General features: G+C 44.9%; 1 protein-coding gene across 2 annotated transcripts; it reads left to right on the forward strand.

Moving 5' to 3' along the window:
* LOC133901620 (bifunctional aspartokinase/homoserine dehydrogenase 2, chloroplastic-like) lies at positions 1–27,123 on the forward strand. Of its 2 annotated transcripts, none has more exons than XM_062343040.1 (19): positions 1–158; positions 1,053–1,118; positions 1,464–1,528; positions 2,617–2,994; positions 3,565–3,653; positions 4,414–4,717; positions 5,687–5,739; positions 5,920–6,125; positions 6,428–6,515; positions 6,597–6,710; positions 7,554–7,652; positions 7,731–7,925; positions 21,049–21,131; positions 24,625–24,850; positions 25,357–25,502; positions 25,642–25,777; positions 26,210–26,293; positions 26,363–26,455; positions 26,620–27,123. In XM_062343040.1, exons 1-19 carry the CDS (start codon positions 76–78, stop codon positions 26,863–26,865), a joined length of 2,754 nt encoding a protein of 917 aa, XP_062199024.1. In that variant the 5' UTR covers positions 1–75; the 3' UTR covers positions 26,866–27,123. The 2 variants fall into 2 exon arrangements, with proteins under 2 accessions (XP_062199024.1, XP_062199025.1); XM_062343041.1 differs by having other exon boundaries at positions 2,620–2,994.
* The last annotated feature ends 381 nt before the right edge of the window (positions 27,124–27,504 follow it).

Below are 27,504 nucleotides of genomic sequence, written 5' to 3' on the forward strand. Positions count from 1 at the left end.
AGCCGTTCTGTTGCCTGCGCTCTGTTTCTCTCTCTCTCTCTCTCTCTCTCTCTCCGCGAGAGCCGTCGCCGCGAGATGCGGGGCCTCGCCGTCGCAAGCTCTCTCCCTCCCGCCGCCGCCTCTCGCCGGCGGCCCTTCGCCTCCCCCTCCTCCGGCAGGTGTATACTACGGGACCTCTCCCCATTTGCCTCATCCGTTCGTCTCAGTGAGTCTAGGCCACCTGGGGTACCATACCAACGGCCGCGGCCTGAGCTCGTGATCGCATTGCGCGTGGCCGCCGCCGGTTTTCCCCTGGTGATAGTGGCCCCTACTCTGATCGCGCAGGGCCGTTGAGCGCCGGAGGGTATGGCATCAGCGGTGGCCTGAGGCACCGCTCGTTACCTCCTCAGTTGGTTGGTGATGATCGTGGATGCAATTGGTTTGGGCTTCGTGGGGTGGGGATAGGGCTTGAAATGTTGGGATCTCGGTGCATACGGACGCTTGGCGTGGGGTTGCTGGTGGTGGATTTATCATGTGATTACTCATTTTTCTGATTTGATGCGATTGATAAGCTGGCCTGGAAAGAGTAGGGGAATGTACGTATCGAGTTGCAATTTCTGCGTATGGTCTCTCTGAACGGAACTATTGGTACTATGCTGATTCTCTTATGCGCAGTATCGGAATAATATTGAGTATGAGTTCCTTGGCCAGGCCATGAAGTTTTTGTGTTGATGAAACTTGTGGATCATATACTACCAGTCTTGATAAGTTGGGAAATAAATGGATGGCTAATATTTATTTTGAATTAAATACATAATTGTGGGCTTAAGTGGAGATTAGTTTCTCTTCATTCAGTAGTTGAAGCTTATCTGTAGAGAACTTATGTTACTTTAGTGAATGCCCATGAAACTTTCCACTTATATTTTATTAGATTGGTCATTCTGCATTTGTTACTATCTGTTCATTCCAATATTTTGCAGGAATTCATGCCATCTAATGTTTGATATCTGAGTATTACTTGCTGTTTCTCACAATCTTTATTCTCACTGCGTTAATGTTATGCTGATTGACAGGGAAGCAGTTTCACAATGTTGGAGGTACGAGTTAAGCCAAGACCGATCTTTAGTAGGCTCCCTAAGGTAGTCTCTTGTGCTGAGAATTCTGTTGTCCTTGACAAAGTATCTTTTCAACTAGGTGACTCTGCTTATATTCCAAAAAATAAGGATCATTTTATCGTTTGACCAGTTCACTTAACAGCAGTTGGCATTGCAGGCTTCAATTGCGTTTTCAGCATTTAATGTCTGATATTTACAGTGCTATCATATAATTTCCCGAACATGTATTTTTAATCCTATTCAGAGTATCTAGCTTCTAAAGTCCTGTTATGCTTTCTTCATTAGGTTAATAATCCTGTTCTACTCCAGTTTACGCCTTGCAAAAATTTCAGTTACTAATCCTGTTCGTTATGTTGTTATCTTGTTCAGGATAGGTCACTCTCAAGGAAGTTTGCATAGACATCGCCCGACGAATTTGCTCAGACAAGCTGCTGGTAGTTCTGCCTTCCATTACTCATTGCCAATGTTGGAATTTCTTATCCTCGAAGAACTATAATTTAGCACAACCATTTCTTGAACTTATCATTTACTACTTGAGCTTGGGATTACTCTCTTTGTGCATTAGCAAGTTCTTGGATGACCTAAAATATATAAAAAACATAGAATAATTGAACCAAAGCAGGTACCCTTTTTATCTCTTGAAAACTGTAGTTGGTTTTCATATTGATCTGGCCAGAATACTTGAATTGTTCTGTTATATCCAGACCTGTGCAAAGGTTGTCTCAAGGTGCTGGGTTGAGTTCAGGCTTGTCTCAAGGTGCTGGGCCTAAGCTCAACCTACCTTGGCCAAAGCCCTAAAGCAGTGTTTTCTGTTTGGATGCAATGCAGTTTCAGGTTATTCCTAAAAAGAAGTTTCAGTTTATATAATTTTAATGAGAAAATGAAAAGATACATTTTAAAATATACTCTTTAGTTGCTACCTTGGACCTGGTTCGGATTGCGGGCCTCGTTTTCGAAGACCAGCCTGGCCCATGCCTGGCCATGCTAAGCTTCCTATTAACATGTCTGGTTATATCGCTTTTTTTTTTAACTTGAACTTGGCTACAATCTCGTAATACCAACTTATATCGAGGAATTCATTTTTGGACCATTTTTCTGCTTTTTATATTAGGTTTCGATTAATCAGGAATTCATTTCTAAACTTAGGTTCACCTACACAGATACACTTAAGTTGGTTAGATGCTCTTATATGGTTTAAGAAAATAAAAAAAAAATCATGCATGTACATCATGTCAAAACATGTATGCCTGCAAAATTTTGTGCGGAAATATGTTCATTGTGCGCTGTGCAAAATGAAAAGGCACATGCACTTTTTTTCTGCTTGTGTTTATCTTCTGACATGCTGCATTTTTTTATGTTCATAATTCAACTTAGATGTAGATGAACAAATGTTTAGAAAAACTTTGCCCTAATACTTTCACCAGCGTTACTTGTACATACCATTTTAGCCTTTTCTCACCCTGAAAATGTTGCCAGCTAAGATTCGGTGCATTTCTTTACACATGTGCTTTTTTGTTTGCAGCAGCTATTTCAGTTGAAAAAGATGAAGTCAATACTTATCTTCCAAAAGGTGATATGTGGTCTGTGCACAAGTTTGGTGGAACCTGTATGGGAACACCCCAAAGAATTCAGAGTGTTGCTGATATAGTTCTTGGTGATTCTTCTGAGAGAAAGCTGATCATTGTTTCCGCAATGTCCAAAGTCACTGACATGATGTACAACCTTGTACATAAGGCTCAATCAAGGGATGACTCATATACAATAACATTAGAAGAAGTGTTTGAGAAGCATATGGCTGCAGCAAAGGATCTTCTTGATGGAGAAGACCTTGCAAGATTCTTGTCTCAGTTGCACTCAGATGTCAGCAACTTGCGAGCAATGCTCCGTGCTATTTATATAGGTTTGAGCTGCTAATTCTCCACATTTCATATTCTTCTATTCTTGAGAGGGAAGTCTTGCTTGTCAGGTCTGGAAGTATATTCTCCCATTGTTGAATCCTTTCTTGTCTGTTCCTATTGCTGTCATGGAGAATCCATTTCACTGTTTCAAAAGGCAGCCGCCTAGGCAGCGCCTAGGTACTACCCTCCTGCCTGGTACCTAATCACTGCCTAGCCCGCCTAAGCTGCTTAGCCACACCACTGCCCACCTAGTACCTAGCGCTTTTTAGGACACTGGATTTTGTTGATGTCTGCAGTCTGCTAGATGCTGAGTTGATCATGCTTTGACTTGTACATCAGAATCACCATCTTCTTGTTAGAGTTTGTGTCCCATGGAAGTTTATACTTGTTTTGGGATTCTGTATTTGTTTGAGTAGTGACATTTATCCACTGGCACTGTTTGTTTTGATTATTCTCTAGCCTTGCTAGGCAAGGTTAAGCAAGGGTACAAAATATGCCCAAAATTAGTTGTAACTTAAACTTTGTAATTTCTGAGGTTTATAATACCTTTATTTATTTATATATGTTTGCAGCTGGGCATGTGACAGAATCTTTCTCTGACTTTGTTGTCGGGCATGGAGAGTTGTGGTCTGCTCAGATGTTATCGTATGCAATAAAGAAGGTAGACATGAAAAATGCTAACTTGTACAATTTATCTGTAATTTAAACAACTTACTAATGCTGCAGCAAATTTATGCACTGTAATATTGTATAATTGGCATGCCAGCAACGTTTCATGTTACATGGAGCTGCCTTCCCTTATGTTAATGGCCAAGTAAACAACGAGGCGCACTATATCATTTCTTTACAGGAACACTTACTAGCATTTGCGCTCGTAATGATTTTTCTACCTTGCTGACTGAACAGTTATTGCAAGGAAAATAAAAAATTATCATTCGAGGGAAACACATTTACTTCAAGTTTTGCAGTACCGGTGAAGCAAGGTCTTTCTAATTTGCTTAACCTTTAGTGTTCTTTAGTATTCATGCACCCGAAGGCTTAGTCATTACAAAGCCATCGTTGTGTCAAATGACCACCATATGCTGTTCTAATTCAGTTCTTATCTGAAAGGATGTTACCATGCATAACCATGTGCAAATATAGTTTAGTATTGAGATGATGCAAATTCATCATCACTGAATTCATTTATAAGAGCAGTGGCCTCATTGCTGCTTTCTCTGAGTGCCAAAATTTACATATAGTGGGGTAGGATTCAATCATTGCAAGTAAATGCTTACTTGTTAAACAAGGATATATTTTCCACAAACAGAAACAACTAAGAAATCTTACTTCCTTTTCCTTTGTTACAGTTACAGGATACAGGTAATTTTATCTACTGTGTACCTTTCTGAACAAACTGACCTAGTATCTAAACCATGCAGTCTGGGGCACCCTGCAGTTGGATGGACACTAGAGAAGTTCTAGTTGTCAAACCTAGTGGTTCTAATCACGTAGATCCTGATTACTTAGAATCGGAGAAGCGACTTCAGAAATGGTTTTCTCGACAACCAGCTGAGATAATAGTTGCTACGGGGTTTATTGCGAGTACAACAGATAACATTCCTACGACTCTAAAAAGGGATGGAAGTGATTTCTCAGCAGCCATAATTGGTTCTTTTGTCAGGGCACGCCAGGTCACTATCTGGACTGATGTTGACGGGGTATTTAGTGCAGATCCCAGAAAAGGTTTGTCCACATGAGTCTTCGTTTGCTTTTCGACAATTTTTTTCATTCGATTCATTTTAACTTGCTCTGAAGTTAGCAATAACATATGCATAACTGATTTAGGGGAGGCATTACGCATATAGTGCAGATTCATATTTGGGTGATAACTGTTTGAGATTTTGATAGATCAGATTCAAATGGATGTGAGGGTCACATATTCAAATCACATATGAGGGATCCTGCCTACTCACATCCCTTTGATTATTATCTATTCAAATCTGTCAAGCAGTTCATGTGAAATGCTAGTAAAACTGAATATGGTTCGCATCGGAGATTCCCATAGATTTAGGTACTCATCATATATTTGGAGGAATATGCCTTTTTCTAGAGTTATTCATATGCTCATCTCCCATGATACTATAAAACAAGGGATTAATTCCTTATATGCCACTGGGATAAACTTATATCCCAGATCTGCCACTGCTAAACCTGATATTCCTTCAATGCCGCTGAGTTAACACAGTGGCACTGGCAATGGCACTGAGGGGATTTTTTTTTAACTCAGTGGCATCGATGGGATATCAGGTTTAGCGGTGGCAGATCTGGGACAAAAGTTTATCCCAGTGGCATATAAAGCAAGATAAGATGTTTGCCTAACTAGAAGCCTGCATCTGTCATTACTCATTACTGCTGCCACGTTTGGTGTTGAATTCATTTTCATAGTCTTTAATTGAAGAAATGGGTATGATACATAAAAAACCTCCAATTACTTGTGATCTCTCCATTTTAATGTAAGTGCACAATATATTTGCGAACCAAACTATTGAACAAAAATCATCCAGTAAATATTTATGTGTGCATTATCAAATGATGTGAAGAGAACATATTGGACTTGTCTAGTTCTCTATTAACACAGGGCAATGTCCCTTCTTGTGTACTGAGTTAAGTATATAATTATATATCTGATTAAAAAGCATCTGATTAATGCAGTTAGTGAGGCTGTGATCTTAAGCACGCTATCCTACCAGGAGGCTTGGGAAATGGTAATTTCTAAATTCTTGGAACACTTGTTCATACGATAGTCACTCATCATGTAACCACGTCTGAGCAATGGGGCACAACAGTTCATATGCTTTTAAGATCATTCTTTCCTTGCATTCCAAGCTATTAGATCTCTTACCACAATTAAAGCTCATTGATTTACTCGAATTTGTTGTGTGCAGTCATATTTTGGGGCAAATGTGTTGCATCCGCGCACGATTATACCTGTGATGAAAGACAACATTCCCATTGTTATTAGGAACATGTTCAATATCTCTGCCCCCGGAACCATGATTTGCAAGCAGCCTGCCAATGAAAATGGCGATTTAGATGCTTGTGTCAAATCATTTGCTACTATAGATAACTTGGCCCTTGTCAACGTTGAAGGGTAAGCTAGCATCGTTTCTTATTTGAACCTCCAAGTTGTATACAATTAATTCCTAATGCTTTTAGCTGTTAATCTTTGTTATACTGAACTTCCATTATCTTCTTTAGCTTCAAAAGAAAATTTTGGTACCATATGTCTGTTAGAGATGTCACTCTAGATGCCGCTTTGGGCTGATGTTACAATGTTAACTCAAGGAGAATAAAGCCAAAGGTTTTACACTCAAGATGTCCCGACTGTGTAGTATGTAGTTGTTAAAACCTATATCTTGTGTTACGTAAATAGTCTCCATTTCTTCACTGCAGAACTGGAATGGCTGGTGTTCCGGGTACAGCAAGTATCATATTTAGTGCTGTAAAAGATGTTGGAGCTAATGTTATCATGATATCCCAGGTAGATAATATATTTTTTTTCTTTGGTATCTACATATGAATATATGATTCATCTAGGTTCTCACTGCAAAATATCGTGCAGGCTAGCAGTGAACATTCAGTATGCTTTGCTGTTCCAGAAAAGGAAGTTGCTGCAGTCTCCACAGCTTTGCATGTTAGGTTTCGTGAGGCATTAGCAGCAGGGAGGCTATCTAAGGTAATTAGCGTCTTCTACAGTGATTATTTAAATACTTGCTTTGACAAACATGTCTTTGACTTAAATTACACCAAATAGTGTTAGTTTCAAACAATGGAACAAAGTTATTTCCAGTCTAAATGTATTAAGGTAAGGAACTGAGCCTAGCTCAGTTTGTGGGAGGTGTGGATGTACACCCCCACCACCCAGGTTTGAGTTCTCCTCAACTCGAATTTGGGTGCATATTTCTTCTTAATATAATGCCACCTAGTTCCTCCTAGGTCGGTCAATTTTTTTTTTAAATGTATTAAGGGTACTCAACAGAGCAAATATGACTAGGATACTACTGACACAACTGTCCAAGCAATCCTTTTTCGAAACATAGGGTGTTACCCCAGTTCTATTTAGGAAACTATTAAGCATCCATGTACAGCCAGTTCTTACATGCGCACCACGCCATACCAAAGACTTTAAGAGTGGCAAATCAACAAGCAAAAGGTGTCCAAACAATCCTTACTTCCCAACAGTAGTAGCATCATCCAACATGTGGGAGCGATAGGGATGCACTAATTCTAAAAAGCAAGTACACCAACATAGTAACTACATATGCTTTAGGGAGTTAAATCAGGTAAGCCTTTTATTAACAGATTACATTATTCCAGCATCATAAATCTATTAAGATATGCAAGTGAACAATAACATGTTAACTTGATGTCATGGTCATTAGAAAGAATACTTAACAGATTGGTGATATTACTAAGGAAAATGTCTTACAGCCTTAATGAATTGCGATGAAATAGCAAAGTATTTCTTGTATGGATTGAATCACTTCTAATATTCTTTGGACGAAATAATTCATTTCAGGTTGAAGTTATTAATGGTTGCAGCATTCTTGCTGCTGTTGGCCTGAGGATGGCCAGCACTCCTGGAGTCAGTGCAATCCTTTTTGATGCGTTAGCAAAGGTATTAATATTTCTGAGTTTGGTGAGATTGGGAGTTCTATTGATGCCGGGGCTTATTACCCTAAAATAATGGATGCAGGCAAACATTAATGTACGAGCAATAGCACAAGGTTGCAGTGAATACAATATTACTGTTGTATTGAAGCAAGAAGATTGTGTAAGGGCTTTGAGAGCTGCTCACTCAAGGTTCTTCCTCTCGAAAACCACGCTTGCTGTTGGCATCATTGGACCTGGTTTGATTGGTGGGACACTCCTAAACCAGCTGAAGGATCAGGTATATTCAGTTTCATCATGTCATGAACATTATCCAACCATTTTATTTTTGAGTTGTCACAACTGATGACTAGGATTGAAACGTGTATATCCACTATATACACAAAATTTTCAAGGGAAAATTGAAAGTGTCACTTGTGAAACCAAATGTGACAAGAAATTATAAGAGACTGGGCACTTGTTTAAATTTTTTCTTCTATCACTGGCAAGTGTCAATACTGTCCGCACAACTTGCATAAAAGCTGTGGCAGTAACGTAGTACCTCTAAACCCTTCTGTCCTTTATCTTGCTGCTGCATCACTTGCCATTAGCATTGTTAGATGTATATGTGTTTTTGTATTTTCCCCATTGTATAAGGGGTTTTCTGCATATTTGCCCCCACCTGTACATGTATATATTTGGGCCTAGAGCCCCTATGTTGAATACAAGTGCTATTCATAACATGGTATTAGAGCCAAAAACTAGGGTTAGGGTTCATTCTCTCTCTCCTTGGCCGATTTTTTTTTTCCACCGCACGTTGCACTTGCGTGCCCACCACCATCACCGTCTGTTCTTCATTCTGAACAGAGGGATCCGCTACTGTTCCGCCGGATCCGCTCACCGAGTCGTCGCCGTCGGAGTCCGTCCTGTCGCCACCGAATTTGCGCCGCCGCCGGACTCAACAGTCCCGCCGCCGCTGGATTCGCACCGCTGCTGGATCTCGCCCCGCCGACGGGGTCTCCCGCCGCCGACCTCGCCTCGCCCCGTCCCGCCGCCACCGCATTCGCGCCGCCGCCGGACTCAACAGTCCCGCCGCCGCCGGATTCGCGCCGCTGCTGGACCTCGCCCCGCCGACGTGGTCCCCCGTCGTCGACCTCGCCTCGCCCCCGTTGGGACCCACCGCGTCAGGGTCCGTCGGGCTTCGGGGTCCGCCGCCGGGGTCTCGCCCTCCGCCGCTAGGACGCCGGAAGCCACCTCCACCGCCTTCAGGACCGCGCCGGGGACCCGCCTCCCCTGCCGTCGAGACCGCGCCGTGCCTCTGCTCCTCTCTCTCTCTCGGTGCCTTTGCTTTGCTCTGTTCAACAGAGCCGTGAGCACCCAGAAAAAGGAAGAGCCGTGAGCAAAAAAAAAAAGAAAAGAAAAAGAAAGGACCTACCTTTCTTTCCTGTTTTGGCTGTACGTAGCTCTCTGCTGCTACAGTCTTCGCCGGCTTATCTTGCTTGGCTCTGGAAAGGTGTTTTGCTTCAGGATGTCGTCCTCAGCTCCTTCGTCAGGTGGTCTCCAGGTTCCGCGATGTCCGGTGCTTTTCAATGGCACTAATTATCGCGACTGGGTGCCACGGATGACGTGGCACATGAAGGGTCTTCGTCTTTGGGATTTTCTTACTGGTGATCTGCCATGTCCACCCAAGCCTGTATGCCCTATTCAGCCAGTGATTCCCGAGAATGCTTCAGAGGATGATAAGGCGCAGCTGCTTGCCTCTTATGATGATAATCTGTCAGCTTATGATACAGATTCTGTTGCATACAGGACATGGTTGGATGAGGATGCTCGTGCTGCCTCTATTCTTGTTGCCAGTATGGAAGAGCGTCTTGCTGCAGACATTGTTTACTTTGATTTTTCACATCAGATGTGGACTTCTCTTCGTGATCTTTATGAGCCATTTGGTCAGTCATTGTATATTGATGCTTTACGCAAGGAGCAACTGTTACAGCAGGGTGATGCCACAGTTGAGGAGTTCTATGCACAGATGTCTGCTGTGTGGCGTTAGCTTGATTCTCTTAGTCCTCAGTTGTCAGTTGCCACTTGTGAGTCCTGCAGGGGTCAGAAGAATGCTTTGTTGGTACGGCGTACATGACTTCTTGACCCGTCTTCGTGCTGAGTTTGAGCCGCTTCGTGCTCAGCTGCTTGCTCGTCAACCTTGTGTGTCTCTGATGGATGCTCTTGCTACTATTCGTAATGAAGAGACACGTCTTCGTACTGCAGGCCTGCTACAGTCTCCTTCTGCCTTGGCTGTTCGTTCGCCTACTCCTCCGCTCGCGGCGCCTTCTTCAGTGGCGCCCTCTTCTAGGGCTGGAGGGAGTGGCGGTCTTCATTGCAAGTATTGTGATAAGGATGGACATGTGGAGGATTATTGTTACAGGAAGAAGAAGGCTTAGGGTCGTCGTGGTGGTCGTACTTCACAGGGTGGCAGTAGTGCTAGTAGTCCTGGTACTGGAGGTTCTCAGAGGGGTTCTGCTGGTTCTGAGACACAGGAGATCCTCATGTTGCTTCGTCGCCTTGCTACCTCTGCACCTCCTGGAGCTGCTGGTTCTGTTACTCCGGCCTCTGCACCGTCAAATCCTGCTGCTGCTGCTGCTTCTCAGTCTTCCACTGAGGGACCACTTTCCACTTCCGCTCCAGGTACTTTTCCATGGATTCTTGATTCTGGTGCATCTTTTCATATGACTTATGATCGTACCAATCTTTCTTCCATTAGTACTCCATCTATCCCTATCACTGTTCATACCGCAGATGGATCACCCCTTTCTGTTGCAGGACGAGGCACTCTTTTGTTTGACTCTTTTCATGTCCTTGCTGTTTCTTATGTTCCCAAACTGACCATGCAGCTTATCTCAGCTGGCCAGCTCACTGATCATGGTTGTCGTGTCATTCTCAACTCTGACTCTTGTTGTGTTCAGGATCGCAGCACGGGTCTCCTGGTTGGTACTGGCCCTCGTCGACGTGATTCTCAGCGCATTTGGGAGCTTGACTGGCTTCGTCTTCCTTTCGCTGCCTCTGCTAGTCTTGTGGGCTCTGCTTCTGCTGTTTCGTCTTCATCGTCCTTTGCTCAGTGGCATCATCGTTTGGGCCATCTTTGTGGTTAGCGTCTGTCTACATTAGTTCGTCGTGGTCTTTTGGGATCCGTCTCTGGTGATGTATTATTGGATCAGTGTCAGGGATGTAGGCTAGGTAAGTAGATTCAGCTTCCCTATCATTCTAGTGAGTCAGTGTCGAAGCGTCCTTTTGATCTTGTTCATTCTGATGTATGGGGTCCGGCTCTCTTCGTTTCGAAAGGGGGCCATCGATACTATATACTTTTTATAGATGATTTTTCTCGCCACACATGGGTTTATTTCATGACACATCATAGTGAGGCTTTATCTATCTATAAGACATTTGCCACCATGGTTCGTACTCAGTTTGACACTGCCATTAGGATTTTTCGTGCTGACTCTGCTGGGGAGTACCTTTCTAGAGCCCTTGACCAGTTTCTTTCGGAGCAGGGCACTCTTACCCAATTCTCTTGTCCTGGTGCTCATGCTCAGAACGGTGTTGCTGAGCGCAAGCATCGTCATCTTCTTGTGACTGCTCATGCTCTTATGATTGCCTCTTCTGTTCCACCTCATTTTTGGGCCGATGCTGTCTCTACTGCCACTTATTTGACTAACATCCAGCCTTCATCAGCTCTTCATGGTGGGATTCCATATGAGCGTCTTTGTGGGAAGACGCCTGACTACTCCAGCCTTCGTCTTTTTGGTTGTGTGTGCTATGTGCTCCTTGCACCTCGAGAGCGCACCAAGCTGACCGCTCAGTCTGTTGAGTGTGTCTTTCTGGGATATAGTGCTGAACATAAGGGGTATCGTTGTTGGGATCCTATTGAACGTCGGATTAGGATCTCTCGGGATGTTACTTTTGATGAGTCTTGTCCTTTCTATCCTCGTCCTTCTTCAGATGCTTCTCATGCATTTGTAGTTGAGCCACTTTCTTTCCTGACTTTTCCTGATACTCCTATTGTCACTGCTCAGTCCTCACGCTTGGTGCCCTCTTTTTCTGATCCTTCTGTGGTGTCGTCTTTGGAGCCTTCTTCTCAGGCTCCAGTTGATACTATCTATGATCATAAGCCGCCTGTGACACAGTTCTACACACGTGACCGACGTGTTGCAGATCCATCCTCTGCTATGCCTTCCTCTGATGTGCCACCTTCTCCGAATGCATCTTTGTCTGATGTGTCTTCTTCCGGTGAGTCATCTTCTGCAGAGGATTCTTCTTCTGAGTCTCACCACTATGCCCTTCGTGATCGTCGGTCGATTCGACCTCCAGACCGGTTTGTTGCTGGCACTGTTCTTTCTGAGCCGACCTCTTACCGCGATGCTATTCATCATCAGGAATGGCAGCATGCGATGGCAGAGGAGATTGCTGCTCTTGAGCGCACTGGCACGTGGGATCTTGTTTCCCTTCCTGCACATGTTCGTCCTATCACGTGCAAGTGGGTTTACAAGGTTAAGACCCGATCTGATGGTTCTCTTGAGCGTTACAAGGCTCGCCTTGTGGCGCGTGGTTTTCAGCAGGAGCATGGTCGTGACTATGATGAGACCTTTGCTCCTGTGGCTCACATGACCACTGTTCGCACTCTTCTTGCTGTGGCATCTGTTCGTGCGTGGTCCATCTCTCAGCTTGATGTCAATAATGCCTTAATGGCGAGTTGCGTGAGGTGGTGTATATGCAGCCTCCGCCTGGATATTCCGTCCCTGAGGGTATGGTTTGTCGCCTTCGTCGCTCTCTTTATGGGCTTAAGCAAGCTCCTCGTGCTTGGTTTCAGCGCTTTGCTTCTGTCGTTAGTGCTGCTGGTTTTTCTGCCAGTGCTCATGATCCGGCGCTTTTTGTCCACACTTCATCTCGTGGTCGGACACTTCTCCTTCTTTATGTTGATGATATGATCATTACTGGAGATGATTCTCAGTACATTGCCTTTGTGAAGGCACGCCTCAGTGAGCAGTTTCTCATGTCTGATCTAGGTCCTCTTCGTTACTTTCTTGGAATTGAGGTTTCTTCCACGCCTGAGGGCTTCTATCTGTCCTAAGAAAAGTACATTCAGGAACTCCTTGATCGTGCTTCTCTCACTGACCAACGTACTATTGAGACTCCCATGGAGCTTAATGTTCATCTTCGTGCCACCGATGGTGAGCCTCTTTCTGATCCCACACGCTATCGTCACATTGTAGGGAGTCTTGTGTATCTTGGTGTTACTCGTCCTGACATTTCGTACTCTGTACATATCCTCAGTCAGTTTGTTTCAGCTCCCACTCAGCTCCACTATAATCATCTTCTTCGGGTTCTGCGTTATCTTCATGGGACTATCTCTCGTCGTCTGTTCTTTCCGCGCTCCAGTTCTTTACACCTTCAGGCCTATTCAGATGCCACTTGGGCTAGTGATTCCTCTGATCGTCGTTCTCTTTCTGCCTATTGTGTTTTTCTTGGTGGTTCCCTCATTGCTTGGAAGACTAAGAAGCAGACAGCCGTTTCTCGTTTGAGTGCAGAGGCTGAGTTGCGAGCTATGGCTCTTGTGACAGCAGAGGTTACTTGGCTACGGTGGTTGCTTGAGGATTTTGGTGTTTCTGTTACTACACCGACTCCTCTTTTGTCTGACAGTACAGGTGCTATCAGTATTGCTCGTGATCCGGTGAAGCATGAGCTCACGAAGCATATTGGTGTTGATGCTTCTTATACACGAGCACAGGTACAGGATGATGTGATTGTTCTTCGGTATGTGCCTTCGGAGCTTCAGTTGGCAGATTTCTTCACGAAGGCATAGACGAGAGCTCAGCACAGGTTTTATCTCTCCAAACTCAGTGTTCTTGATCCACCCTGAGTTTGTGGGGGGGGGGGGTGTTAGATGTATATGTGTATTTGTATTTTCCCCATTGTATAAGGGGTTTTCTGCATATTTGCCCTCACCTGTACATGTATATATTTGGGCCTAGAGCCCCTATGTTGAATACAAGTGCTATTCATAACAAGCATCATTGCCGATCACAGCTTGCCTCTTATCTCGTTTCTTATCACTGCCAGTGCTGACCCCTCCTTCATTCAAGGCCTTATGAAATATAACTACCATACATTTCTGGCCAAGGAACCTAATACAACAGTAGTAATAATATCTGCTGCTATTTTTGTTTGATGGCTTACCCAGATAGGAAAGGAAAGAAAAGAAAAGGATGTGCCCTAAATAACATTTGAACAACATAGCTTAATTCGTTAGGGTCCTTGTGGTGGAACCTGTCACCTTACCTGGAATTGTGTGTAGAAGAAGATAATCCATCCATTAGTTTTGACTTCAATATATAGAGTCCTCATGGGCTACCTCGTGGACCTAGAATACATATGGGCCTAGATATATATGACTTAACACCCCCCTCAAACTCAAGGTGGTATAGGAAGCTCGTAAACATTGAGTTTGAGCAAATGAAGTCGATGATGCGCTTGAGTTTGGGCTTTGGTGAAAAAGTTTGTAACTTGCAACTCTGATGGCATATACTGAAGAGCAATTATTTTCTGATGACAATGAAATCGAGTAAAGGAAGCATCAACACCAATATACTTTGTGAGTTCATACTTCACATGATCATTAACAATCTATATGATTCCATAGAAAAGAGATGTTGGTGCTTCACAAGAGACTCCAAAATCAACCAACAACTAGCGAAGCCATACAATTTCCGAAGTAGTAGTGGCAAGAGCTCGAAGTTCTACCTATATACTGGAACATGATACAACAATCTACTTCTTGGACTACCATGTAAGCGGAGAAGTACCAAAAAGATACAATAACCAGTGATAGAACAACGATCCATCGGATCACTCGCCCAAGTGGAGTTTGAGTAAGCATAAAGCTGAAGCGGACTAGAACGGCATAAAACAAGCACTGAGATGATGTCCCCCTCAAGTAACGTAATACCCGAAGCAAATGACCAAAATGCACAGACGTAGGAGTACTCAAACTGACTCAAAATATGAGCTGCTTGAGCAATATCAGGTCTGATAACAGTGATTGACTAGCTTGTCGACTCAACCATCGGCTGCAATCTCCTAAGCTTCTTAGATGCCCGTTCGGGGTATCACCAAATTAGCATGTGTAGGGAAAATGAGGAGAAGACTGCTTTTGTAACACCCTTCAGATTCTTTTGTTATGTAAAAATGCCTTTTGGTTTAAAAAGCACCGGTGCCACTTACCATCTTTGTATTCAGCTCATTCTTTGACAACAGCTCGGTAGAAACGTCGAGGCGTACATGAATGATGTGGTTGTGAAGAGTAGAACTAAGGATGATCTGGTCGCGGACCTTTAGGAAATGTTCGACAACCTTCGGAAGTACCGTATGAAGATGAATCCAGATAAGTGCACGTTTGGAGTCCTATTGGGGAAGTTGCTCGGATTCCTCGTTCCAGTCGAGGAAAGAGGCAAACCATGGCAAGATCAGAGCCATCGACCAGATGAAGCCCCTGACCAGGCTAAAAGAAGTCCAGAAACTAACAGGATGTGTGGTAGCATTGAGCAGGTTCATCTCAAGGCTGGGAGAGGGGGTTGCCGCTCTTCAAGCTCTTGAAGAGGAGCGACCACTTTTGGTGGACACCGGAGGCGAAAACAACCCTCTAAGATCTAAAAAGGTATCTCTCCTCCCCTCCTGTACTGACCGTACCTCGACCAGACGAGGAACTCTATCTCTATATTGCAGTCACCCCACAGGTCGTGAGCGCGGTACTGGTTGTCAAGCGAGAAGGTCTTCAGCGAACGGTGTACTATGCCAGTGAGATCCTACACGATGCGAAAGCTCGGTATCCACAGGCTTAGAAGCTGCTATACGCCATTCTGACAGCTTCTTGCAAGCTCAGACACTACTTTCAGGCCTACAAAATCAAGGTAATCTCCTCGCTCCTGATCAGCGAAATTCTCCATAATAGGGATGTGGCAAGAAGAACGGCAAAGTGATCCGTGGAGGTTGGGGAGTTTGATCTCCAGTTCGTCCCTTGAATGGCTATCAAGTCCCAAACGCTGGTCGATTTTATGGCCGAGTGGTCGTCTTTTGAGCTCGAGCAGGTACAACGACAAGAGAGATGAGCTCTGGACCTTGCACTTCGATGGATCGTTCACGCTAAAGGGAGTGGGGGCTAGAGTAGTCCTGACCTCACCAACCAGTGACATCATCAGGTAGGTAGTTCAATTATGTTTTTCAGCCATTAACAATATTGCGGAATACGAGGGTCTCTTGTCTAGAATGTGGGTAGCCTCTTGTCTGGATTAAACACCTGTTAGCGATGAGAGACTCGCTACTGGTTGTTAACCAAGTGCATAAGGAGTTTCAATGCTCTGATCCAACAATGGTGGCATACCTCATTGAAGAGAGGAGATTGGAGCAATGTTTTTTCGTTTCAAAGTTAGGCACGTCCCTCGCAAGGACAACTTCTTACCCGATGAGCTGGCCTGTCTAGCTTCTTCTTGCGAACCTGTCCCGATCGGAATCTTTGAAGAAAAACTCACACGACCATCCACTGCGGTCTTGGGTCAAGGTGAAGAGGATGCTCTACTTGGAAACAGAGTATTATAGGCAACACTTTTGGAGGCAACGCTTGCTTCGGTGCCGTCGACCTCGGGTGGCCATCATGTGGTCACTCTGCTCGATTCAGGTATGACTAGGATGGATCAGATCTCGAACTACCTTCAGAATCGAGCAATCCTTGACGATGATGTGTCAATAGAAAAGGTCTCGTGGCAAGTCCGCAGATACTCCTTAGTAAAGGAACGCCTTTACCGTCAGGGGAGCAACGACCTTTTACTGAAATGCATAACTCAGGAAGAGGGGACACAGTGCTCTCTGATATCTATGGAGGTATATGTGGTAGCCATGCTTCGTACCACACTCTGGTCGGAAAAACGTTGTAGCAAGGATTTTATTTGCCCACTGCTCTCCAGGATGCTTGAGAGCTGGTGAAACAGTGCAAGTCATGTCAGTACCATGGGATGATATTGCAAGGGATCAAAACCCGGGTTTTTGATCGCCTTATAAGCTATTCAAGACGCTGGGTGGACGAACTACCTACAATACTCTGGTTGCTGCGAACAACTCCCAACAGAGCTACGGTTGAAACCCCTTTCTTGTTTTGGTGTAGAGGCAATGCTTCCCTCCGAGATCGTCCTTTAGTCGCCTCGAGTGGCCAACTACTTGGACGACGACCAGGTGGCGCGACGCGAGGAGGATATAAACCGGATCAAAGAGTTCCGTGAGCGTGCTCTAATCCGAGTTGCCTGATATCAGTAAAGCCTCAGACACTATCACAACTGCAAGGTGAGGGAGCAGAGACTGATCATAGGCGATCTCGTCCTTAGGCAAATCCAGAATTAGGCTGGTCGGAATAAACTCTCCCCAATGTGGGAAGGACCCTACAAAGTAGTCGATGTCACCCAACCTGGTGCGGTCAAGCCAGCCACGGAGGACGACCGTGAATTACACAACTTCTGGAATATTGTCCTGTTGCGCAAGTTCTACATGTAGGGTTGCTCAGAGACGGGTCTGTTTCTCTATTTTGTAGAACCTTCCGGACGAGCATGGAATAAGACTTGTAAGTTTTTAAAAGTTCGAAAGACTAGACTCTGTTTTACATGATGTCACGACCAATAACGGACCCTTGCCGGATTGACTCTCCGACCACTACGGGACCTGGCGACCAGGAAGTTAGAACGACAAGTTGGCCGTGGGCTCTGGCATAGCGTGGGATCGTTGCTCACGCAATGACAAAGGTACTAGCGGCTCGAGATAATGACCACAAGGCCACAAGCCCCCGAGCGCTGGTCGTTGCTCAGGGACTTGTGCCAAGGACTATCCTGCGCTTCGAGAGCCTAATTGATGGGCAGGATGGAACAATCAAAGCCTACGCGTCGCGATAACACAGGGAAAACTCTCTGAACACTCCGAACAGAGGCTCGGATCGGACGATCCAAAAATCGCGAGGCCCCCATATAATCTTGCGGTCATCGGCAAGGCCATCAGAAATGGTTGGAATATTTTCATTCATGCAAATGATTGATTACAGACAGGACGATTACATCTAGTCGGACTAACTATCCTGTTACATACCTGTTCTTTCCCTCCTGACTCATGTGGCCGACTCACAATTGGTAGAAAGGTTTCGTCTGACTCTTGTAAGGCGTGGGAATCCACCAGCTCCAAGAGTTCAGAGGTATGTGAACCTTTACTTACTCTTGAACGAGTCAAGGAACCTCTGATACTCTTCTCGAGGGCGGCAGCTGGTCGCCCTGGGAATTAGACGATGACCTACGTAGGGGTCAAGTAGGATGGCCGATGCGGAGACCCTGTTGGAGCTGCTGACCGGTGCTGGTGAACCCGCCGGACCCTTTTTCTGCTCCTCCTTCGCCTTCTCTTCGTTGATCTCCTTCTGTAGAAGGTCCCAATCCATCTCCTTGTTGCGGGAGATGTCTATAACCTCCCCTAGGGCGACCGCTCGAATCGGTGATCGGACGGGAATTGCAGGGGAGGCCCTCTGCAGCGAGGGAAGCATGTGGGTGGTTGGCTCCAACCGTGCGAGCAGGTCCTTGACATTGTCTGCCCTCGGGGGCACCACAGCTAGCAGAGCCGGTGTCGGAGGCAGCTCAGACCTTGCCAAATCCTCCAAACCCATCGACCTTCCCGACGAAGGATCTTTAGGGAGAGTTGTCTTCTTATTTTGCAAAAGGCATCGATGGGTGGCCAATTGGGTGAACTCTTACTTTTATAGCCTAGTCAGCCATTGATTCACACTTGGGGTGGAAGGCGGAAACACTGTGTAAAACATCCCCACGAACCTACCATTTACTACCCAGGGGACTCATGGCCACGCCCCGGTCAAACCCATGTGCACATGGCGGCGCCTGGGCACCAACACCCTATTATACACATTCCATCATAGACACCTCGCTCCAGGAAGTATTGAGGAATCTCAATCGACGCGACATCCGAACCTCTCGAAGTCCAAAGGGGCACGCATGAGGAACCAAAAGCCCCTCGGGCCCAGCAACATTCAATGTCCCTCTCTTCCTCTCAGGATGCTTAACCACCCCACGTGACGTGAAGTTCAGGATCAAACTCTGAAAGCTAAATGGTGTTGACGACCAAACTCTGGGTGGACTATGTTCCCTCGGGGTCCGAGTGGTGCGACCAGACCTGACTACCGCCACGGGGGAACTTGGGGGCTACTGTCAGAGTATTGAGTAAGGGGGCGTTTTAGCTAACGGGCCCACGAGGGATATGCCGACCAACGGGGGATATTTTTTGAACCATGGACCATCGCGCGATCAGGCCCAAGCTCGCACTACCAGCGCAAGGTTTGCGCGACCAGCCTCCTTGTGATATTATGAGATCCCGCGAGCTGCCACCTGGTCGCAGGGCCAGTCCTTACCTAACCCATCTAATCGCATTTATTGCTACCTACTAAGTGTTTTCCTTCCCCAGACACCCATCCAGCGAACAAAGTTATGGCCGACGCGGTTGGGGACTACCCTGTCCCGTAGCATTAAATGCTATGGATGGGGCCTTGCGGACGGCGTAGCACGGCACGGTTGACGAGACAGGGTCTGCAGAACGACCAGGCAAGTGGACGGTTTTACAGGTAGACTCGCGGGGCGCAGGGACAGGATGGCTTGGTAGACGATCTTACGGTGCATGTCGATAGAACAGGCCAGATGGCCAGGGGAGATAGGTGTGGAGGCGTTCCACGGTTGGGATAGGCACTCAAAGCTCTCAGGGCAAGTTAGGCTCACTCGGTTCTCCAGGATATGATCTAAGAGTAGAATATTTAGCTAGACACGGATCTGCTAATCGGGGCCCACTTGTAAATTCTCTCTCTGGTATATAAAGAGAGGGGGATTCGGTTTGTAAGGAGAGGATGGGTAACCGATTCATAAGCACTCATAACAAAATACACATGATATAAGACTATTATTCTTCGGGAGGTCTGAACCTGGATAACTCCGGTATTGTTGAGTTCAATACACACACCGACGTACGCACACTTTAAGCGTTGTTCATGCGCCCTTCGATCGGTACACACCGAAATCATTGTCAAGGATTAACTCTCGACACTTAGGGACTAAGTAAACTATCTAATAGGCAGAGAGAGAGATGCTGATGCTACAGTACTGCTCTGGCCTGCCCTAGCCTAGACCTGCACATGACTGTGTGTGTTGGATGGCATTGTTGTAAATCTGGCAATTCGAGTAAATGGGTCCTGGGGGTCAGTAAATGGGCATGGCGGAATGTAAGACGCTACCGATTTACTCTAAATCATCATGGATGAAGAAAGCAAGTCCTGTCTTCTCACCTCTACTCTTTCTTCTGTCCCAAGTTTTTTTTTCTCGAAAATGCAGGAGAGCTGCATTTCATTTTATTAAAGGAGAAGAGAAACAAAGTAAGCACCAATGCAAGGCATTGGCCAACAGGAACAAACGCGCTACACGCAAGAAAACAGCACGACCAGAAGAATGAACCTAAAAAGGCATACTACCCCAGCCACAGCCTCCGGAGCTCCTTAGCCTCGGCCGCACACCACATGGCTCCTTCCTCACCCACTTTCCTCAACACGACGTCCACGCTATGTGCAGTACCGTTAAAGACACGCGTTGCGATGCTTCCAAATCTCCCCAGAAACAAGAATTATGAGTGAGTTAAGACCCTTTTTAAGTTGCTTGTCGACCTTTTTAATCACCTTGCATCACCGGCTGGAGAAAGAGGTTGTATGAAGTTGTGGGGTTAAAGCCTGCAGCCCAAGCTTCTGAAAAATGAAAACCACACTTGTCTTGCAAACACGCAAGAGATCAGTAAATGTAGCATGTTCTCATCCGCTTGATCACAAAGCGGGCATGACGCTGGGCGAGACTGTCAGGAGTCCAACATCTATTCAAGATAGCTAGCCTAACGAAGAGTATTCTGCCCCAAGTTGCTAACCATACCCAATGTATCTCTGTTCTGCCATGATTCTGTTGCTGGCAAGCTCCTCACAGCTGGCAGACATCACAGTGTGGCCCCACATAACACCCTAATATGGAGGAATCAATTAGTTTTGAATTGTTCATGACCAGAGCTTTAAAATAAGCCTTTTGTGCTGCAAAGCCTACTTGAAAATGTTCATGCAGTTGCATGAGTGAAACCAACACCCACGGTTATTATTGGTGTTTAGGATAGTTAAGAGTTGACTGAGACAAGATAAGGCTTATCTCTGTGTAAATACAATATTAATTCAAATCTCTTTCCGGCTTAGCACAAAATTAGAGAAATTGAAAGCTGCACCTCAGACAGAGCATTTTTTTTCTCTTGTACTAATTCAGATTCTTTTGCAGGCTGCTCTTCTGAAGGAAAATTTGAACATTGATCTGCGTGTGATGGGAATAATCGGCTCTAGTACGATGCTTTTGAGTGACACGTATGTTACTGAATACTCATTGTTCCTGCATTATGTGCAGCTTTTCTGCAAAGAATACGCCTGAATTTTCATTTTTGTCAGAAATTAACAAAATGCTTCTGCTATGATGAAATGGGTGTTGTAGCTGCACCTTGACCTCTGTTGCCCCCACCCCCTCTTTCCTTTTTGCCATATCTCATGGCTGACTGTGGCATCAGCCAACTGGCACGTCTGGTTGCTCAGATTTCCAACTGCTCCCTAATTGCGGTGCCCTAATAGTGATTGACAGGACAATATTCTGGGTTGTCAGTTTATAAGAATATGACTTTAAAATTTTGTTTGCTTCTATTGACCTATGATCCAGTGCATTTTCACTTTTCAGGACTCAGCTAGTAGTTAAGCTAGACATTGAGAGATTTTTTTGCATGCCATGCAAATTGTCATGGAAATTTTTTATTTGTTTGTTCTTCGAAAACCTGTTTTACTGACCTATTTTCTTGACTGCTACCACTTTTGGGGGTGGCTAGTATATCATCCTTTTCCCTAAGAAATCTGATGCGGTGCTTATCAATGATCACCGTCCTATTAGTCTCATTCATAGCTTTACAAAGCTTCTTGCAAAAGTTCTGGCAAATCGCCTAGCTCCAAGGCTTTCTTTCATGGTCTCGTCTAATCAAAGCGCCTTCGTACGCGGTTGGTGTATCCAAGATAATTTCCTTCTTGTGCAGCAATTTGCAAGGTGCCTTCATAAGCGGAAGGAGACATATATTCTTCTCAAGCTGGATATATCAAAGGCATTCGATTCGGTCTCTTGGTCTTTCCTGTTGGAGGTGCTCCGGAGTTTGGGATTTGGTCTTCGGTGGTTCAACCTTTTGTGTTGTTAACTGTCCACTGCTTCTACTCGGATTTTATTGAATGGAGAACCGGGTGAGACGATTATTCACCATTGCAGGCTTAGGCAAGGCGATCCCTTATCGTCTATGCGATTTATTCTAATAATGGACGTGCTAAATTCCTTGATTGATCGAGCCTGCATGGATGGTCTTTTGCAACCACTTGTAGCTTCTAGACAACATCACCGGGTCTCTCTTTACGCTGATGATGTAGTCTTATTTCTTCTCCCAACTGATAATGATATTATCTTGACCAAGCAATTGTTGGATATCTTTGGTGTAGTATCAGGTCTTAGGAGTAATATTTCCAAATGTTCAGTGACTCCTATCCAATGTCAAGAGGATGATTTGTCAATCATAAGGGAACATCTGCCTTGTGAGGTTAAGAATTTCCCGTGCACTTACCCGGGTCTCCCTCTTACGGTTAGGAAACCCTCAAAAGCTGAGTTGCAACCTTTGGTTGATAAAGTGGCGGATCATTTGCCTGGATGGAAAGTTGCCTTGATGAATCGTGCAGGCAGGCTTGTTATGGTTTGTGTGGTTCTTTCCGCAATACCTATATATCATATGATCACTTTGGACCTCCCTAAATGGGTTCTCAAAGCCATTGACAAGAGAAGAAGGGGATTTCTGTGGAAGGGCCAATAACAAGTTAATGGAGGTAATTGTTTGGTTTCCTGGAGGCAGGTGTGCCGGCCTATTCAGTTTGGTGGTTTAGGTTTTCTGGATTTGGCCACTCTTGGATGGGCTCTTCATACTTGATGGTTGTGGCTATGAAAGACTGAGCCTTCTAGGCCTTGGGCTGGTTTCAAGGTTCAAGTTCCTGGTACTGCGTCAGCTTTATTTGATATTGCAATCTAGACATCTGTTAGTGATGGTTCAACACCTTGTTTTGGATGGATAGGTGGTTGCAGGGTAGATCCATTTTGGATTTGGCTCCTAATCTGTCTCTTCTTGTCCCTTAGCGTGTGCTCAATCTAATAATTGTTTGCCAGACCTTGAACCATCGTTGGGTGTCTGATATTAAAGGAGCTCTCTTTGTACAAGCTTTGGTGGAATATCTTTAGCTATGAGAGCTTTTGGAATCAATTGTTTTGCAACACGGTGTAAGTGATCAACACTTCTGGAGGTTTGATGGGTTGGGTATCTATCGAGAATAAATCCCTGATAATGATTTCGGGGTATGTTGGACAATGGGTGCGTGATCGACATTCCGGGTGTACCTGTGGAATGTGTGTGTGTTTGTTGCTCAAGAACACCAGAGTTATCCAAGTTCAGGCTCCTCGTGGGGTAATAGCCCTACATCTTGTGTATTATTCTCCATCCTCTTCGTTTACAGAAGATATCCCTCTTTATATTCTAGAGGGGTGGAAGTTTTACAGGTGGGCCCAACAAAGATCCATGCCTGTCTAGAAAATCGATATAAATAATCATTACAAGTATACATGCGTTGTGCCTACCGTGGGTCCCTACGGCGCCCGTCCCGTCCATCAGCCGCACCCCCGTTTGTCGCGCCCGAAGCGCCCGGCCTACCTTGTCCTGTCGTAGGTTTCCCACGCGCGCTTGCCACGCCCCTTGTCACGTCTGCGAGCCCGTCCCGCAACATAATTGTTGCGGGATGGGATACGGTAACTTTGCGCCGGCCATGTCACCTCAGCCGGAGTGAATTGCCTGGGGAAGGAAAATGACATGAGTAGCGATATTAAATGAGGTTTGACTGGTCTAGACGAGTACCTGCCCCGCGACCAGTAAGGATTAGTTGCGGGGAATCCTGCGAAGGCTATGGCCGTGGTCGCACTAGCGTCGACTGGTCGCGCGGGGGTCATGGGCCAAAGAACGGAAGTAGATACTACCAAAACTGACCGTTGCGGGCCATCCCGGTGGGGGGACCCCTATATTCTTTACATCGACAATATCTATTCAAGTAAATCAGCGTACCACTCCTTTATCGGTTCTATCAGTTTTGCTTCGTGGAAACTTGTCTGGAAGTCCTGGGCTCCCCTTCGGTGCAAATTCTTCCTTTGGCTTGCTCTTCACAACAGATGTTGGACTACCGATCGCTTGGCTAGGAGAGGCTTGCCCCATCCCGTTTCTTGTCATCTTTGTGACCAAGATGCTGAATCCATTCAGCATTTACTGGTTTCTTGCGTGTTTGCGCGGTAGGTGTGACAGACCATTCTTTAGAAGTGTGGTCTGCAAGTAGTGGTTCCTCATTCCACCGATGTGGTGTTCTCTGAATGGTGGATGGGTGCGTACTAAGATGGTTGCGAAGCTACTGAGGAAAGGTTTCAATTCCCTTGTCATTCTTGTGGCTTGGGAGTCATGGAAGCATCGTAACGACTACGTCTTCAATAATGTTTCTCCAAATGTAAATTTGGTTGTGACAACAGTATCAGTTGAAGGTGTTTTGTGGGGTGAGCTGGAGCTAGTAGCCTCCGAAGTGTTTTAGTTTGTTAGTTTTTGGTTCTTAGGTCGTCTCTTCTTCATGTGTGTGGCGCGTTGTTGATTCTAAGTGTTCTTGGTGTACTTTGGTTATCTCCTTTTTAATGAAATGACCCGTAGCTCTCCTACGTGTTCGAGGAAAAAAAATGTTTCACTATTCTTTTTGTTTCTTTGTGTAGAGGAATAGACTTGACCCAGTGGAAAGAGCTTCTACGAAAGGAAGCAGAACCAGCTGATCTTGCTAATTTTGTCTGCCATTTGTCTGATAATCATGTATTTCCGAACAAAGTTTTGGTGGACTGCACAGCAGATACAAATGTAGCATCCCACTATTATGATTGGTTAAAGAAGGGTATCCATGTCATCACACCGAATAAGAAAGCAAATTCTGGGCCACTTGATCGGGTAACTATTTGGCAAAGTTTTGTACAAATTTCTTTATGTTTTGAAACAATTATTTTTATCTATTAAGTGATCATTGACTATGTATTTCAATTGAACGCCAGTTTTGTACCCACTCACAATGTCGATGACTGCGAATCATGCCTAATCCATAATCTTGAAGACCTGCTCTCTGTTTAGAATTATGATGGCTTCTCAGAGCATATATTTCTTCTACTTTTAGATAGAACAGTTGGTTGAAATAATCTGTTTTGGGGCCATAATAGCAAAATCTTCTGTTGAAAAAAGAATCTTATAGAATTAACAAAGTTCACTGTAACTAGTTAGATTCATCAATGCATCTTAGCACTGGATTGCAACCACAAAATGGTTCTTAAACCCTGGAATTGAGATCTAGTTGCTAATAAAATGATCTCAATTCTCAGACACTTGTGCATATAACATCTATGTTCTGCTACTGGAGTGGAGTGTTTACTAATGAAGGAATGAATTTTGTTCCTTGCCTACAGTACCTGAAACTACGGACTCTGCAGCGTGCATCATATACTCATTACTTTTATGAAGCAACTGTTGGTGCGGGTCTCCCAATCATTAGCACCCTGCGAGGTCTTCTAGAGACGGGAGACAAGATACTGCGTGTCGAGGGCATTTTCAGGTGTGTGTATGCTTCAGGACTAAGAATTTACCTTGGCACTCCGCAGTTTTAGTAAAGCACAAGGGACTAGTAAAAGTCATGTACCAAATACTTGGATAGATGTTGGCTGATACATTGTTTGTTGTCTGTTCAATTGCAGTGGAACTTTGAGCTACATTTTTAACAATTTTGAAGGAAGAAGGACCTTTAGTGATGTTGTTGCTGAAGCAAAAGAGGCTGGATACACTGAACCTGATCCAAGAGATGATCTATCTGGAACTGATGTTGCCAGAAAGGTAGAGCTTATTTTCTGCAGAAACAATAGTAATACCGAGCACTGTATCAGCTCAGTCAACAAATTTTCTGATTTATCTATCAACATCAACGAGAATCGTTGCAACATATATACAACTTGAAAGATGTAGCCAACGATGGGCTTAGTCAAATACTCTCTTTAGTGATATTTTCATCTATAGTCTTCTTGAACCTAATTTTTGTTTAATTTTTTCCACGGTCAATCACATGATGGAATTCCTAGTTTTTCGTGTGTGTAAAGGATTTAAATCAGGAAACCAAAATATTATTTCGAGAAATGTTATAGTCTCTGTTGTTTGTTGCGAAAGTGAAAATAAAAGGAAAAAAAAGACTGGGTAATGAATTATTGTACCTTTTTTTAATACCTTTTGCGCAATCATTCACCATACTCGCGTCTTTTTTTATTGGAGCAGGTCATCATCCTCGCAAGAGAATCTAGTCTAAAGCTTGAACTTTCCGATATTCCTGTGAAGAGCCTTGTGCCAGAGGCACTTACGGTAAGCTTAATCTCCTCTTAGCAACTGATGCCTTGCACTGCGCAGATTCCAACTTGTTTTGTCATGCAGTCATGCTCATCGGCAGATGAGTTCATGCAAAAGCTACCATCCTTCGATGAGGACTGGGCCAGGCAACGCAGTGATGCTGAGGCTGCAGGCGAAGTGAGTAGGCCTCTTGCTTTCTTGATTCCCCATGCCGCGACACCATTCAGATGCACTCCTATTAGACTTAGAATTGCATTGTGCAATGCATGATATCTAGCTTCTGCTCCGCATCTTTCCGAAGTTACATTAGTAGAGGTGACTAAGCCATTCTTCATCTGAAGGTCCTGCGGTACGTCGGAGTCGTTGATGCGGTGAACAAGAAGGGACAGGTAGAGCTGCGGAGGTACAAGAGGGACCACCCGTTCGCGCAGCTATCTGGCTCCGACAACATAATCGCGTTCACCACCTCGAGGTACAAGGAGCAGCCGCTGATCGTGCGGGGGCCGGGCGCAGGCGCGGAGGTGACGGCCGGAGGCGTCTTCTGTGACATTCTTCGGCTGGCGTCTTACCTCGGCGCTCCTTCGTAGGGTTGCTGCTGATTCGAGTGACAAACTATTTTCAGAGGCAGACGGACACCATTATCCTGTATGATGTCTCCGTACTTGGGCATTGGGGTATGGACTGGCTCATATATTGTTCTGAATAAGTGCGAGGAAATAAGGTCTCTATCAGCTAGGGAGAGGTTGGGCTTTGGAATAGCCAACTAGGTGTAGTTTTTTGCCACCGAATCAAGAACTCTTATTAAATTGAAATGACCAATGCAATAATATTTGCTTATGCCTGCAGTCATGTATGTTACTCTGAAAAAAAAAACAGGGAATGTATTTTAACTACAACCTTGCACAGAAATGAGGTTAAAATTGGGGGTGTGTGCGCAACGAATAACGGTGAACGTATTTGTGAAATCCAGAAAAGGCGAATAGACTAATGCAGCAGGTGGAGCAACAAAGGGCATTGTTGGACTTGCACGCAAAATGTTGCTTGCGCGTTAGCTTTTCAAAGCAAATTTGGCAGAATTTATTCAATACGTTTTTGAAAGGTCCATCACATCTCAGGACGCAAACCATAATATTGGAGGCAAACTAGACAAGAACCGGACTCAAAACAGTCTGCCTCTGATATTCCCGCTGCGTTCTCTCTCTCTCTCTCTTGGCGACCAATTAGCG

Source organism: Phragmites australis, chromosome 20, assembly GCF_958298935.1.
Source record: "Phragmites australis chromosome 20, lpPhrAust1.1, whole genome shotgun sequence".
Lineage (NCBI taxonomy): Eukaryota > Viridiplantae > Streptophyta > Magnoliopsida > Poales > Poaceae > Phragmites > Phragmites australis.

Excerpts from the sequence above, each read along its gene's own strand:
- LOC133901620 (XM_062343040.1), top strand. The coding sequence starts at position 76 with ATGCGGGGCCTCGCCGTCGCAAGCTCTCTCCCTCCCGCCGCCGCCTCT. Across the intron at positions 1,529-2,616 it reads TTTGCTCAGACAAGCTGCTG|CAGCTATTTCAGTTGAAAAA; the intron begins GTAGTTCTGCCT and ends TTTTGTTTGCAG. Across the intron at positions 26,294-26,362 it reads TTGTGCCAGAGGCACTTACG|TCATGCTCATCGGCAGATGA; the intron begins GTAAGCTTAATC and ends TTTGTCATGCAG.